Source organism: Pelecanus crispus, chromosome 12 (genome assembly GCF_030463565.1).
Source record: "Pelecanus crispus isolate bPelCri1 chromosome 12, bPelCri1.pri, whole genome shotgun sequence".
Taxonomy (NCBI): domain Eukaryota; kingdom Metazoa; phylum Chordata; class Aves; order Pelecaniformes; family Pelecanidae; genus Pelecanus; species Pelecanus crispus.
This window is the reverse complement of record NC_134654.1, coordinates 18,929,888-18,945,514: the sequence shown is the minus strand read 5'-3', so window position 1 is coordinate 18,945,514 and position 15,627 is coordinate 18,929,888. Positions and strand designations below refer to the sequence as shown.

At 36.0% G+C, this 15,627-nt stretch overlaps 1 protein-coding gene across 1 annotated transcript in view; it reads right to left on the bottom strand.

The window, feature by feature from the left end:
• Positions 1-15,627, bottom strand: part of QTGAL (queuosine-tRNA galactosyltransferase) — a 134,509-nt gene that overhangs the window by 15,149 nt on the left and 103,733 nt on the right. Inside the window, exons 9-10 of the mRNA XM_075720028.1 lie at positions 13,368-13,492; positions 3,566-3,701 (exon numbers count right to left, since the gene is read on the bottom strand). Of these exons, the coding sequence (XP_075576143.1) occupies positions 3,566-3,701; positions 13,368-13,492 (261 nt within the window). The remainder of the gene's footprint in view (positions 1-3,565; positions 3,702-13,367; positions 13,493-15,627) is intronic.

The window sequence follows — 15,627 nt, the reverse complement described above, 5'->3', positions numbered from 1 at the left end:
TACACAGACTGCTGCTTCCTGAAATTGCCAAAACTTTGTTTCCTAAGAAACAATGCTGTTTGGCATGCAACATACTTATACTTTTCAAACATCCCACAAAAACCTAGTCAGTATAAGAAATACAATTGCTTTGTTCATCAGGTTCTAAAAATACTAGAAACGTTCAAGATGTTTTTGTACATGCCTAAACTTGACAGTTCAAACTAATTAATTCTCTTCCTGAAGATTTAGTGTAGTTTTTTTTCACAATTACAAAATAATACAAGCTGTATGTAATAGGTTTTGGGGCGGGGGGGTATTATTTATTCTAGCAGTATGTGTCCCAAATTTTCTATAGGTACTTAGTGCCAATTTAGAAAATACCCTGCTGTGACTCCGCATTCCAACCGAAATCAGTCTCATGACATCTAATGAAATTCTGAATCTCAATAAAAGGATGCAGCAACAGTGAAACAGAGCATAGGTGAAATTTTCAAGAGTCTAAACTGACTTAAAGCATAAAACTAACCGAAATTAAATTTAGACAGTTAAATTATACAGCTTAGTTAAATTATACATTAGTTTGGCAATTTTACCTGCATTTCAAAGGGTATTAGACCTTTTAAGATCACACCGTTTTACACAACTGGACCTTCAGAGGAGAAAATGGTAATTGTATTGATGAAATACATCATATTTTGTCTTAAGGGGCTTTTGGAATTGTATTTTAAAGGTGTCTGTTTTACCTAATTGATGAATTGATATCCCAGGGCCTCCATTTACATGACAACACTAAATTCTACTTCTAGATTCAAAATGATACTGAATCTCTAGTGTTCTCATAATTAACAGAATATATGAAAGCTTAAATCTTGTTAAGGTAATCTTTAAACTGTGAGACAGGAAAAGTATTTTATGGTTTTTAGGGCCAGAAAGGACAAAGCAACAACTATTTACAATCATTGTTCATATGTAATTTTAGAGTCCTTGGCAAGAGTTGAAGATTAGTCACAAAATACCTGAAGGATTTTTGAGGAAAAGTATAACATGGAGTTTAACTAGACTCTTTTACTGTTATTAATTTAGAATAAATGAAAACTGCCATAAATTATCTACTGCAAATTTTACAAATTTATTTCCTGAAACTCCAGCAGCATAATCCTTTGATTAGCACTTGGGGAAGTGAGATGTTTTAACTACTTCTACAGCCTTTTGCCAATGACTTACTATGAAACATTAGGATATCATTTAAGCTTCAGTTCTACTGAGATGGATAGACTTCGGATCTCACTTTTGGAAAAGCTAGGAAGTTACAATGGCAATCATAATGAGCCTGAACAACTACATAAAACTAGTGCTTTAATCACTACAGATAACACTAATTTCATCAGAAATTAGCTGTCTAAAAGCTAGGCCTCTACTCTCACTTAGGATGATACAAGTCACTTTCTGAAGGTATTTATCTTTGTTGTTTTTTGAGAAAGTGTCTGAATACTTCAGATAACATGTCGGACTCAGTGGATAAAGTTAGATTACTCTATATAAGGTATTAAGGATCAGACATTTTAGCAGTAGTTTTCTGCAGCACATTTGCAAAATGAGTCATAGTTGGCATGTGCAATTGCGTCTGTCATGTAAGCTTGCTAAATGTGTCTGGTACAGTATCCAGTAATTAATGGGTTAAAGCTCAATGCAATATTTCAATATCAAACTAAAGCATACTGGAATATGTGCAATTGTAACCTTGACAGAAGCAAAATAGTATCATGGCCTGCAACACTGCCAAAGCAAACGTTATGTAAAGGTCAGCTGGAAAGAATGTCAAGATCCACTTAATTAGAACCACACTATCAGTGCTAGCATACTGGGGAATGAAGGTTTTCCTCACTGAAGAAGAGGTAAGCTTTGGTTCTTTGGCAGAAAAATGGCAAAAAACCACCAGTATTATTTTTCTCTTGCTGTTTTTATGATCTCTGTAGTGACATCTTCAAATTATCATTGTGTTGCCTGAACAGGATGTGAAGTCCTGAATGAGTCACCTACAGAAGTAGGTAGGTGGCAAACGTAACCCAAAGCTAGAGAGGTGTTCTATCTTAATATCTCCATGTTCTATCTTAATCTCCATTTTGGCGTGGCACAAAAAAAAAAAGCTAGAAAACAAAAAAAACCTAAAAACCCCCAACATTTAAGACAGTGAGACACTGCTACAAAAACAGCATAGTCTATTTTTTCCGTAATATCTCAGAAATCTACCGGACAAGCTGCCATCTCTTCCCTTGGAAGTTATTTTCTAATTCTCATAACTTTGCAGACAGAAAAGTGCAATGGTTGCTAGTAAGTTAGTGGAATTCACAAAGTGCTCTGCAAAATACTAACAAAAGAGAACATTTTCATAAACCCCCCAAAGTCCTGTGCACACTGCACTGCGTGACCAAGATAACTCAGTACAGTTTAATGGACAGTCCTCTTTGAATGAAGTAACTAACTGGAGACACATAGCATTTAATCTTCTTTCTTCAGTTCACCCACTGCCACGTGATAGCAAGAGGGATGGCATTGGACTACCAGGCAGGAAATTCAGGTTTAATTCTTGTGTTGTGTATTTACTGTATGAGTGTCTCCCATGTCTATTCAGTAATTTCAACTATGGGTATACAAATTTCTTCTTTTTTTTTTTTTTAATATGTGTGTGGTCTGAGGGCCACAACATTCATCAAGTTTATATATATTTGTCATTTTGTCTTCCCATCCATATTTTTAAGAAAAGAAAACACATTTGGCAATAAAATGAATGTTCTGTGGCTCTTTATAAGAAACAGCCATTTGACATTAGCCCTAAAGCTTTTATCTAACAAAAAGTTATTACACAAAAGAAAATGCTATAAAAGTAAGGTATTTAAACTCTCAGACAAATCTCTCCTGAGAAACGTCTGCCATTGCCAAATATAAGTAACCTCCACACTTTCAATTGATTGTAAATTGAATTAGATAGTCATGTACAATAGTTTCTACTCACCTGTTTACCCCACATCCCACCCTTATTTTTAAACAATCAAGCTTTTCAAACGGGAGTTACAGTACAACTACTCCTCATAATACAAACCAGGTTGATCAGCATCCGATAGGGACCTGTCCGGTATCCACTCAGGAACTGGGCAAATATTATACATGTATGAATAATCCTGGACAAGGTACTTCAGTATTATGCCATCCAAATAAAGAGTTATTCTACTCAGCTTGGGTACCTGGCTACTACATGGTTAGTTACACAGTAGCAGGCCATAAACAATTATACAGCGTGTCTAACGTATTACTATGCTTAGTCAAGAGCAAGCAGGAACATGGGTGCATATGTTGCACTACATACACATCACATGCTCTAAAAAAAGTAATACAACATTTTAAGAGAAGAAATACATTATGCAGAATATTGAGAATTTCCCCAATTTATATTAATCATCAACTAGTACGTTGGGGACACAACATCTTACGAGAATTCTGCTACATTATGTTAGAAGAAGCAAGGAGGCATAAGAAAGAGAAGAAAGTGTTTTTGTACAGATGTTACCCAGTCAGACTAGGTCACCTTTTTCCGATTAGCTGGTGACAAGCTTCTGTAGAGCTTCTTGCCTTGCTTGCCAGCATTCCAAATGGTGAATGATGTCCAAGAGCTCAGGACTCTGTCTTCAAGAAACCTGACTCGGTGATTCCAGATGGTTCCCCTGGAGAATTAGAAGAAGGGTGGATTTTGACCCCTAAAACTTTTAGCATGATTACATGCATATGTATATACTCACATATAAACCTGACCAAACTGATTCACGCACGATATAAAAAGTCACACCAAAACATTATACTAGAAATTTCCAAGGAAAATATAAACTGTTGGTCAAAAAAAAAAGAAGTTCTGTGGAAGTTCTCAGACAAAAATCATTAGGATGGATTTGAAGCTGTAGCTAAACCACCATTATTTTCAAGAACCCTAATAGAAGATTCCAAGAAGAGAAAAAACTGTGGCTATGGTAATCAGATTCAATACCAACAATTCCAACTGCCCACCAATATGCTGTTTGCCCATACCCATACTCACCATATGAACTGCTCTATAACCCTGCAGTGCATGCTGGCAAATGATCTAAATCCAAGATGACCTCCTCATGTTCCATCTGCCCATGCATTCATTCTTCTTTATCAATGCAAAGTTGAAATCTCACAAATTCAGTACTCCAATTGACCCACATACACAGCCCAATAGTTACAATGAAAGTCCATTTAGATGAGGTATTCGGCTCAAGTCTTCAACAAGTCAGTTTTCAAAGCTCTGAATCAGTGGACAGCCATACAGCAACAATCACTGAACTGCCAAGTCACGCACAACACAAGCTACTGGCTGTTACACACCATTCACACTTGTGAATGTGCGCGCACACACACTTTAGACCAAGTAAGAGTGATTCAATTTTAAAGGTTCCAAAGTACTATTCAGCAGTGACTGTGCCTTTATTTGAAGATTACTTTTATAAGAAACAGCATTTCTAGAAACAAAGAGCAGTGGAAATTCTTTTTTTTGGAAGAAGTGGTATGCCTCATAAAACTTCTTAAAATACATTTTAGAAAAAAAGCAAGCTGGCAGATATCTGTGTCCAATTACACCTTTATGTCTTTATGTTTGTAGTAAGTTCCACAATATAATATAATAATACAAAGCCAAGCAGTTGAGGTAAACAACTGTAAGGCTAATACCAAACGATGCCACATGGCTTTGGAACCAGTAACAAGGGAACACCTAACATCTTGAAATACTGAAGACCTACCGAGATTTTCAGCAAGTTCAAGATAGGTTCTCTGAAAGAGAAGACAACGTCAGGGAAAGCATTTTGTTCATGGAACATTCCTCCCAACTGTCAAATTCACTTTGACAACTACAATTTCTTTTTCGTGTGTGTTTGTGTGTGTGTGCACACGTGCAAGTATGCACATTTCCCATCACTTTCAATCAGGTATACTTCTAAAACAGCAATTCCCACCCTATAATCCTTATAATGTAATATTTAAGACTACACCATTTACAATGTTTTAAAGAAAACTGCCTGCTGTTAAGAACATCTGTTTTATGTCCAGGGTTCATTTAATATTCATTAACTAGGAACCTATCTCATACTTAATAGTTTTCTAGATGCAATAAATTGATTTCCTCAACTTATGGCTTGACAGACGAATCTTCCTAATCTACATCTCTTGAACAAGGCACCTTGAGTTGAAAATTTCTTTCATAGGAAATACTGATAAACACCTAATTGTCTTTCCTTTCTGAAAGCATTTCTTCAAACAGGTTTTTCTATTTGCTTTATCATGACAGAATACACTTCAGAACAATTGCTACAAATTGTTCTACAATTTGTAATACATCTTGTGATCCAAGAAATTAGATGCTGAAATTACTTAAAGCATTAATGGAAAAAAACTAGTAATTTGCCTGTGAGATCCTAAAGTTGCCTATGGTTTTCTTTGTCTTGGGAAGCACATATTTCTTCCTACCAATATACCTTCTTCACAGTTCAACTTTGAGCCCTGCAGTCATCTGACTATATCAAGTTGGTATGGAATTCAAACACCAACATACTTAAAGAACACGTTATTTCTTCTGCTTCACATAAGGCTTCTGATTCATGAGTCAGCAGAGGTTATCACTGGGCAGCTACAGCAAGCTACTTCTGGTCTGCAAGTGCAGCTTGTCATTTTATAGAAAAATCAAAATCCATTCAGGCTTCCTTGATGTTAAGAATCTAAAGTGTCCAAGTGGGTAGAGAGTCAGGAACAGAGGCTGCTACAGCTATGCTGTTGTTGGTCATTCTCATCAATGAATCAAACTGCTCCATCTCCTAGTTGCAGTTCCAATTTTCCGTAATCCTGTATGCATTACGCCAATTCTGGTTCTCTTACAAAACTGTAAATACATAAGTATGACCACTAGACATGTCTGATGATCTGGCATTACAGTAACATCTGACTTCTATGAAACATTTTCAAATTTTTCCTTTTTGTAACGGATTATCAAATCTCACAAAGCCAAATTTATTGTTCCAAATTATTCTTATGAAGTATACCTCTGAGGTACCAGTGTAACATCTGAGGTTATTGGGGTTAATAGGTAACCTAACTTGTTTCCAGAAGTTTGTTAGCAAACTTTTCTAATATTTTACTGAGAGGAATTTTGTGTTGTTCCTTCACATCCCTGAGCTATGGTTTGAAAAACATGAAACCCCCGTAGCAGTAAGACATATGGATTCTTGCTGGGATTATTAGTTAGCTCCAGAGAGCCCACTTCACTTCAGCATGCGATTTTTGAGCACAGCCAAATCCTGCTTAGCACTTCATCATTGATTGTGGTGTGATAACTTAGAAAGAGCTTCACACACAAGTAAATGTACCCAAGAAGAACAGTTAGTCCATACAAAATTTCCACACCATTTTGAAGACTATGGCCGTGCACCAGCACTTCAACTAACGGAGAAGAAAAAAAAAAAAAAAATCTTGGATTTGATTGCAAATCTCTTCTAATGCAACCACAAGCCGCATTCCTCCTGCAAAGCCTTAGCTGCTGCTGGCATCCTTTGACACTTGCCTTTTTCCATGTTCATTAGAGCACACTATATTCCCAGAAGGAAAGTTAAAGGAAAGAAATATGAAGGTCAAGTATTTTTCCAGGATCACTTTACTGGAAATTTTAGAGCTTCTGCTAGCTTCTAAAAAGGAACATTATTGCTTTACACGTAAATGGAAAGGTTTTAAAACTGATTTTGCTTTGAAATGTGACTTCTGAAGGGTAACACTGTATTACATTCCAGAGGTACTTCAGAATCTGTTCTGTTGACTTGAGTGACAAAGGCAAGTTTTTTTTTCCACTTGAGTTTGCAGTTCGGAAAGCTAAGGAAAAAATAGGCAACCTTACAAGGCATAAAAAGAATTATCAACTAACTTGTAGTTGTAGGGCAAACACTAGAATCTACATCCAGGCACACAGAAAATGTTTCTATTAGTCATGGAAACGTCCCGGTACGTTTAGCATTGGTTGCTTCCAGAGAGTATGTATTTGTTGTCTAGGTAATGGGTGCCTATATTCCACAGAAGTCCCTATAGAGGTAAAATTCAAGCAGACCAAATTTCGTTCATAATCACCCACAAGGATTCCAGACGGAAGCACATTTACTGACCCAACCTTATCTATGAATGTTACATTAAGAAATGCAAGTGCAGAAAGTATTTAAGGAAATTGCACTCAGAAATAAAAGGATATGAAATTCATTAAACTCCAAATTAATTGGATCACTGTTCAAATACAAGACCATTGTCAGACAGCTTCATTTAAACACCAATAAATGGCTCTCTTAAGTACCTATATTGGGTTGTGAAAATGAAGCCAATATACTCAGCACTTGTGATTTTTAGCTTGCATCATTCTTATGAAAATGCTCACAGAAGAGTGTTTTAAAATCACATCCCCATTATTGTGTGTGCCCTTTTTAATGAAAAAAATTTAAAGTTATATCAAACACTTTGCAGTCTTGACTTAACCTTGAAATACTTTTAACAGTACAAGCTGAGATCATCAGATGAATACAGAACTGAGGGGAGAATTTGTGATCGAGCTTTAGAGTGACAACCACAGACTTAATCTTTGTAAAAACGTGCCTGCACAAACAATATATCTCACATGTTGAAGCAAAAGGTAGCTTACAGAGTGTCAACAGAGAGAGTTTCAGTTATCCCCTTCAGGTTTCCGGTTCACCTAATTTGCCACATTTTTTGATGTTTCCAGAACAGATAACTGGGATTCCTGCCTTGAGGGATGAGGGAACGCCATTTTCCCATCCTTTAAGAGCCAGTGCAGGTGCAACAGACGGGAACTGTAGCAACGTGCAAAGGATGATTAAAGAAAATGCCTGAAACGATCTAGAAGTTGTACAAACCACTACTCAGAGATGATTCTCACAGCTATTTTCAGGTTTTGCATTATTACATATTCATAGCCACCAGCAAAAACTAGGAGGTATTACTACTCTGCATCATCCCAAATCAAGGCTGCTTTTCCTATGCATGTCAGAAAGGATTAAATAAGCCCTTTCCCAGTAGCCTTTCGTATCTTTTCCTAGCCTTCAGTCAGAAGGTGGGATACAAATTCTTTTGCTTGTAGAAGGTGGTTCCCACATCCTAATACTCCTCCTTGACCCAAATTCTTGAAGTATATTGTTTTCCGCATTTCTTTCATCTTCTTGCCATTTTTTTACTTTACAAAAGCAGGGTAAGAAGTATACATTTTTCTACTTGGAAAACCATTCTAGAGGCTTCCATAATTTTCCTAAGATCTCACTTGCTGTGGCCCCTCAATACTCATCAGTTATGTAGTCTGGAAGGAAGAAGAGGAGCCAAAATTCTGCAGGAGTGAAATGAGGGTATTCATGCAGCGGGTGAGAATGACTACGAAGTGTGTTCCTCAGTCCCAACTAGTTATGACCATACCATCCACCCAAGTAATATAACAATGGAGCTCTGTTAAAATGTGTGGTGACCTACTGACTGGATACAGGAGTCAAGAAACATCTGCTCTACTCCTATTTTGAAATGAAAGATAATGTGACAATAAAAGCTATATGATTTAATGTCTGAGCTCAGTTAAACCTCGCCATATTGTTTGACTGCCTTTCCCCTCCTTCCCCCAGTGAGGCTACATAAGTGAATCAACAGAGCAGACAGATGTACAAGTACTTGAGAAGTGCACAAATACAAGCCCAATATCCTGAACAGTACTGGAATTTTGGGCATTGATTACCATCCGCAGTAATACTATAAATCTGTAAATCTGACCTTTTCTATATACGTTGGTCCTGCACAGTACTCAAGTAACACCAGACAGAAAGAGGAGTTATTCAAGTGAACGGCCTCTTCCAGTTGTTTTTTATTCATGGCAGGATAGTAAGAGTTTTATATTATAGGTGAATCTCACCTGATAGATAATCCAGAGATGGAAGAACAGAGAACTTTTTAATCACAAGTGAGAGCTGAGAGCACAGATGCTTTATAGCTAGTTCTGCATGCAGAATTCAAGGTCCTTACAATCCACAGGAAATTCAGAAATGAATCCCATTTGAACCTTGACCATACTGGTGAATAAACTGATTTTTTTTGTCGTTGTTGTTCTGTTGAACTTCATGTGAACTTATTAATTGCTGGACTATATCGTCCCACTGAGTTACTAGATTTACACTGTTAATAGGTTCTATTAATGTCTGAGTTCATCTTCAGGTCATGGGTCATTAACTGAGGCATGGTTTGCATTGTGGCCTGTTTTTCATGAAAGGCTTATTAAGAAAGACAGAGACTATCAATGTTAATGCCATTTACTTTTCAAGAATCTAATGAGGTCATTAGTTTCCATGTTTAATTGAAGTGCCAAATGCAAGCATAGAAGATAAAAATGCAGTTGACCTCATCTTTATTTCAGTTGTACAGGAATATGTTACGCTATTCCTCTCTCCTGCCTATTTTTGGATGCATATGTTTTTGCAGGAAATGAAGCAGGCATTCCTGCACTCATCAGTGATACGAAACCCATGCCTCGGAGTACCTCTAAAACAACCAAATGTGTGTTTCAGACTAAGTGCCTGTTCGCCTTTGCTTAGATGACGCTGGAAGCTTCTAGTGCCTGAAACCAGATGGTTTCAATAGATTACGTAATTTGGGTTATTTATGCAGAACAAGCTCTTACAATATTATACTCATTCTGAATACACAGCATATGAAATTACTGTAAGCTTTGTAAGTACGCTTCACATTTTCTGCATAAAAGGGAATCACCTGGATCTCAGAGGGAAGGTACGAACCTTATTTTCTGTGTATATTAAATTTCTCTTGACCAAAAGCTTGTAAATTGCTACAAAGATTAGCTACCTGCTCCAACTGCCTGTCTTCATGAGCAACAGTACCTAAAGACATGTACAATGTTTTATTGCTCATCTTGTTCCAAGCTGACATTTATCTCACAATGAGATACATTGTTTTATATACAGTTCCTTTTTCTCCCTTTTGGCAAGATAAAAATCTATGAATTTTACAATGTTTTTATTATACACCAAACTTTCTTACTACAGTACTTCTCACTATAAAGCCAGCTCTGGTATTGTATCAAATCAGTGTCATGTAGCTATGTAGCACAAAGTACACACAGCCCCAGGATACAAGCTGTAATGTGAGATAAAATGATTTACATCTAAGAGATACAAAACGTGGGATTTTGTGTTGTAAATTCCTGGCTGAAGAGAAGTTTCTCAAAACTTGTATTGCTCATTCACATTTAGCAGGTATCCATCATAGACTTTAGATGAAATTACAATGAGAATGTTTATATTTCTGTATGCACCTAATGAAATCTAAATATAGACTGTACTTCATTCAGATTCTGTCATACACCCAAAACATTTAATAACACAGTCTGATGCCTCCAGGGTAAGGGAGAATGCAAATAAGTTTTTGTTTCCTACTTCACAGATACTTTCACCTCTAGATACTTGTTCCAGAAGGATACTAATCATAGGAAATGACCTAAAAATCATTAGTGTTTACAATTATACATGCTAAATAAAAAGAACTAAATGTCGCTTGCCAAGTAGTTTCATATATATTTTAGGAAGTCTGAAAAAGCAAAATCAGGCATTTTTTTCCCCTGAACAGTAATGGAAGACACTCGTATAAACTGAAAATCAGCCCATAATAGGCTAGAAGCGACTGTTGTCTTTGCTGAAAAGATTGAATTATGCACCTTTGTATAAACAAGTCCTATTAACCAGCTCTATTTTTTAAGACTGAAACTAGGCATAAACCATTTAAAAAAAAGAAAAAAAGTCAACTTTCCTACAAGCGTCATTTTGATCTCAGACAAGATATTAATCTGGTTGGTGAGTTACTACTTCTAAATCCAGGTCTAGGCTAACTCTGAAAATTCAAAGACAACGTAGGCCAATGGCAAAAGGCAAAATGCCACAGAGAACTGCTCAAACAAAACACACCATAAAAAAGAAAGAGACTTCTAGAAAAGGTAGAACATACATCAAATAAGGTGGGGTGACCAAAAAGCAAACTAGGAAAGACCCAGTTTAAATTATTTAAAACTTAAACCTTTGTGATGAGTCCATTAACCTTTTTTTGCTCAATATGCACACCTCAGTCTTTAGAAACAAATGCTCGCCAACCCTTCACAACTTAGGCAACAAACAGGAAACAAGCCAATAAGAAGAGATGTTACACAACCTCATATTTGAAAGTTTGCACAAAACATTATTAACAGTAGTACCAGCAAAAGCCAACAGGAAGAATGGCTAGCCTGACTTCTTAGAATGAGACAAGAAAGGCGCCAATTTGGACATGCGAACTGCACATCTGAAACAGCTTACAGTATTTCCACATTCTCACAGTATGTTGTAATTCAGGGTGCTTGTGCCACACAACCTTGTAGATCTGAATAAGCAACAGCTTGCAGTAAATTCAAAACAAACTCATTTCCAAGAATAAGATGTTTTCCCACAGATACAAGCAACAGGCTTCCAAGAGTTCTAGCATCCCATGATGCATGGCTGAAAATTTTGTAACTAACTGCCAAAATGATCACACACTAAAAAAGAAAAAAAACCACCCTTACATTTAAACTCCAATAAAAAGAAAAATAATTTACCTCATATTTGTTTGCAAAGGTCTTTTCCAACCTAAACGATTCTATGATTCTAAAATCCAAAGAATATCTTCTATTTGCTTGGAATGACTGTTTCAGAGTGAAATGATTTTTATATACATATGCATACATACATATATGTATTTATAAAATCCATAGTGACATTTAACCACAAGCATGATATTTGTGCTAGCAGACTACAGTATTTACAGTAACGCAATAATATAGTGATATACAACTAAAATGCACATAAAAATGTTTAGTTTTACTAGTCAGTTCTACAAAGCTATACAAATAGGACTGACTGAAAAGTATCTTTATATCATTAAACAGTAAGAAAACCATTTACTTAATTACCACTGCGATTCTGGTGTGGGACTCCTAAAGGACAGTAAACCTCGCATAATTTTTCATTAATGTCAATGCATAAGAGAAAGAAATTACTTTGGCTCAGCTTGCAGGACTTCTGATCACAAAGAACACCTCTGATGGGTAAAATGAGCATGTAGAGGAATCAGCAATTGGCAATTTAACATTTTCTTTAAGGGCAGATCAGCACTGTAAAAGCAGTAGGCAACAGCTTACAAGGAAGCACCTGAGATAATTACTTCTAAACATCCTCAGGTATTTTTAAGCCTCATTTTCTGATTTAGATGGTTTAGACCTTGTAAAATAGGAAAATAATATATGTAAATGAAGCACATTATCAGATGAAAGGTTTAGGTTTTATTATTTTTTTTCAAAAGAAGGTTTTTGTTGGTATTACAAGTTTCTGTTTACTTTTTTTAAATTGAGACAGTTCATTTTGAAATTAAGTTTTAAAATTAAAAAAATACATTTTACATTATAGTTCACATGGCAAAAAATATGAGAATCAAAACCTCACATATTAAAAAAACTAATTAAAAGCTCTAATAAAATTTCACCACTAGGATATATTTCAAACACGTTCTTGCAATGATGTTCCAAGTATTGAAAAAGTTACCACTTCACTGCTTGCTTTTGCCATGTCCAGCAGATAAATACATAAACATACAAAGTATTCTTAATCTGCTTTGAGGGTAAGAAACTCGGATGCTTTAAACAACCAGAGAGCTTATTCAGGCAGATTACGAGACCTCACGTGATCAATTACAGCCTCAGCCAAAGCGATGCTAACTGGAAGTTGAGAAAACACTACTACTGTAACGCAGTCCCCAAAATGCTGCATTGCTCTTACAATACCTATTGTGAAATCATTTCAAGAACAGCTGCAAAGACGAAACAATTTCTTAGAATATTTGTCAAATGTTAAAATGCCCCTACACCATCCCTGCCTAAGTCATTAACACAGGTACACCGATAGCGTATGGGCAACAGTATCCAAACCAAAGATTTCAATTCATAATTTCAATTCCAGTGCTACAGTATGTTACTCAAAAGAAAATTATAGCAAGAACGAACAGAAAACCAACCTTTCACCATCAAAAGAGGATACTACCAACGTATTATGTTATGCTTGTTTTTTAGCCTTTTTTAAAAAAAAAAAAAACCACCAAAAAAAAGCGCCAAACAATTAAACGCAACAAGGTAATTATTTTGCTGTGTGATGTCTTGAAGAGATTAAGCATTTTTGCTGCCAATCATCCGAGATGAAGCTAATTTTCTACCAAAAAATGCAACTTACTCTAGGACGGAATGTGTTGCAGCCTGTGGATGGTAACGGTACAGCAGGAGGCAACGGTTTACTCGAAAGACTTCACCGCCCTTTTGGATATGTTCATAAAAAAACAACAAATCTTCTGGAACACCCTGGAAGAGAATTGGTTATTTCAAACCAGGAAGTGACCAGTATTCATAGTTACATCTGAAGATACATTTTATTTTTCTGCTAAATGAATAAGGTTTGACATATTTTCATTCATATTCTTTCTGTATGTCTCCATGAAGTTATCTAACGGGTCATTAAATAAACGTATCTGTAGAAAAGATAAAGCTATTAAAAAAGCAGGCAGTGCTATTTAAAAATGAAGTACAGCTGACCACAAAGACAGAGGTGGAAAAATAAACATCATCTCATTTTGACAGAGATATAAAGCTTGGTACAGGTTAGTCCCAAAAGAGAGAAACCCAGCTGCTGAACAGTTCATGAAGCCTAAAGTGCCACGTAACCAAATAGTTTACTGAAAGGGATCACTGACTTCAGAAGAGTGTTTTTTCGTTTTACTAGAATTATTGTTCTTTCTTTGGTTGCCATACAGATACTGCTCTCTACTTCAGAAAGGTGAATCAGGCCCCAGAATAAGAGACCTTAATAAAAACAACCTCAGAATGAAGCAACATCTGAAAACAAAACTTTTTTTTTTCCTTGCAACTTACTTCCATGGTACATTCTTCCTAATGGGATTGCAAGAAATAGTGCTGAAACACTGCAAGAAAAAAATCTCCTAGAATTTTGGATCTATCAGGCTCTAGGAAATATTAGAGATTTCATGATCACATGCAACATTTCCCACCTAAAAATCAGAAAAACTTAATGCCAGAGATACAGTGTCAGAAGGGCAATCTTACGGCACACAGTATTCAATTACACATCATAACATACGTAAGCATAAACCAAATTTTAAAAATACAGGCCTATACTGAAGGTAAAAAAGCAGTATCTATTTATATTTTGCAACGGTGCAACTTCTTGAAATATGGCTAGAACATTCAATTTTTCTATGTTTAAATCTAGATTTTTCTTTCCTCCAACTCAGTGTTTAAAAGGTCACATGATTTTATCAAGCAAAATATCTCTGCTATATAAAACGAGGTGGTCCAAATAAAATATTTAAGTGTAGCATCAATAAAAAGCTGAAAAATAACATGACAAAGTTGGGAAGGAAAAGAGGGGAAAGATATTGAAATACATTTCTTTCTGTAGGCAATATCACATACATGAATAACAGGGGCATAAACCTCAACCTCAACATTAGGTATCCTATTTCAACACAGAAAAATAATAAGAGCACAAGTTTAAAAAAAAAAAAGAAAAAAAGAATTTTTTCCCCATTACCACGGCTTCTGAGTTTCTTCCATAATTAAGAAAACAAGATTCTCTAATTAAAGTGCTGGACACAAAATCCCTCTGTGGTTTCTTCTGGCCTTCTAGTTATAAGAGCAATACAGTTCAGTGACTGTTTCTCATTCCCACCACACTGAGTGTTCATGTCAGACATGGTCTGGACTGAGTAGCTGAGGGATGGTGGTGGGGGAGAGAAATCAGACAAAAAAAAAAAAACCCTGGAAAACAAATCCAAAATACTCAGTTGAACATATGTATCTTGGGCAAAATCAGAACCAAATCAAGCTCTGTACTTCACAGCTCCAGGCTTCACTATATAATAGATTGATTTAAGACACTGAATTGGGCCACACTCCCAGATTCTGAATAAAATGGATTCTGATCTGACTCCTGGCTAACGGCAGCTTATCTGTAGCTACTGTTTGTCTTCGTAGATATTTGTCTGACTTCTAGTTTAAGAGCTCCAATGCAGAAGAAAACTTTTAGAGAACTTCATACAATTTGTGCTTTATATGAACCAACTTTGAAAGCCACAAAAGAAATCTGGGGGAAGTTGGAATAGCAGACAGCAACTGCAGTCATCAAGAAAATAAGAAAAACACAAACTCAGATTCTTTCCATTTATCTTGTAGCCCTTTTCTATCTTTTTCTTATTCTGGACTTTAATGGAAATACTGAGTATCAGCAGCAAAGTTTAAACCTTTTTCTCTTTTCCAGTCACACACTAGATTGTGTCAGACAGGGCATGAATTTTGCAGCACTTACCAGCTTACTGCAGTAGTCGTATTTTGATTCAGATATATGATTACATCACATACATATCTGCAATTCATTTTCTTTTGGATAAGCGTTCACATTATTCAAGATAACCGTTAATACG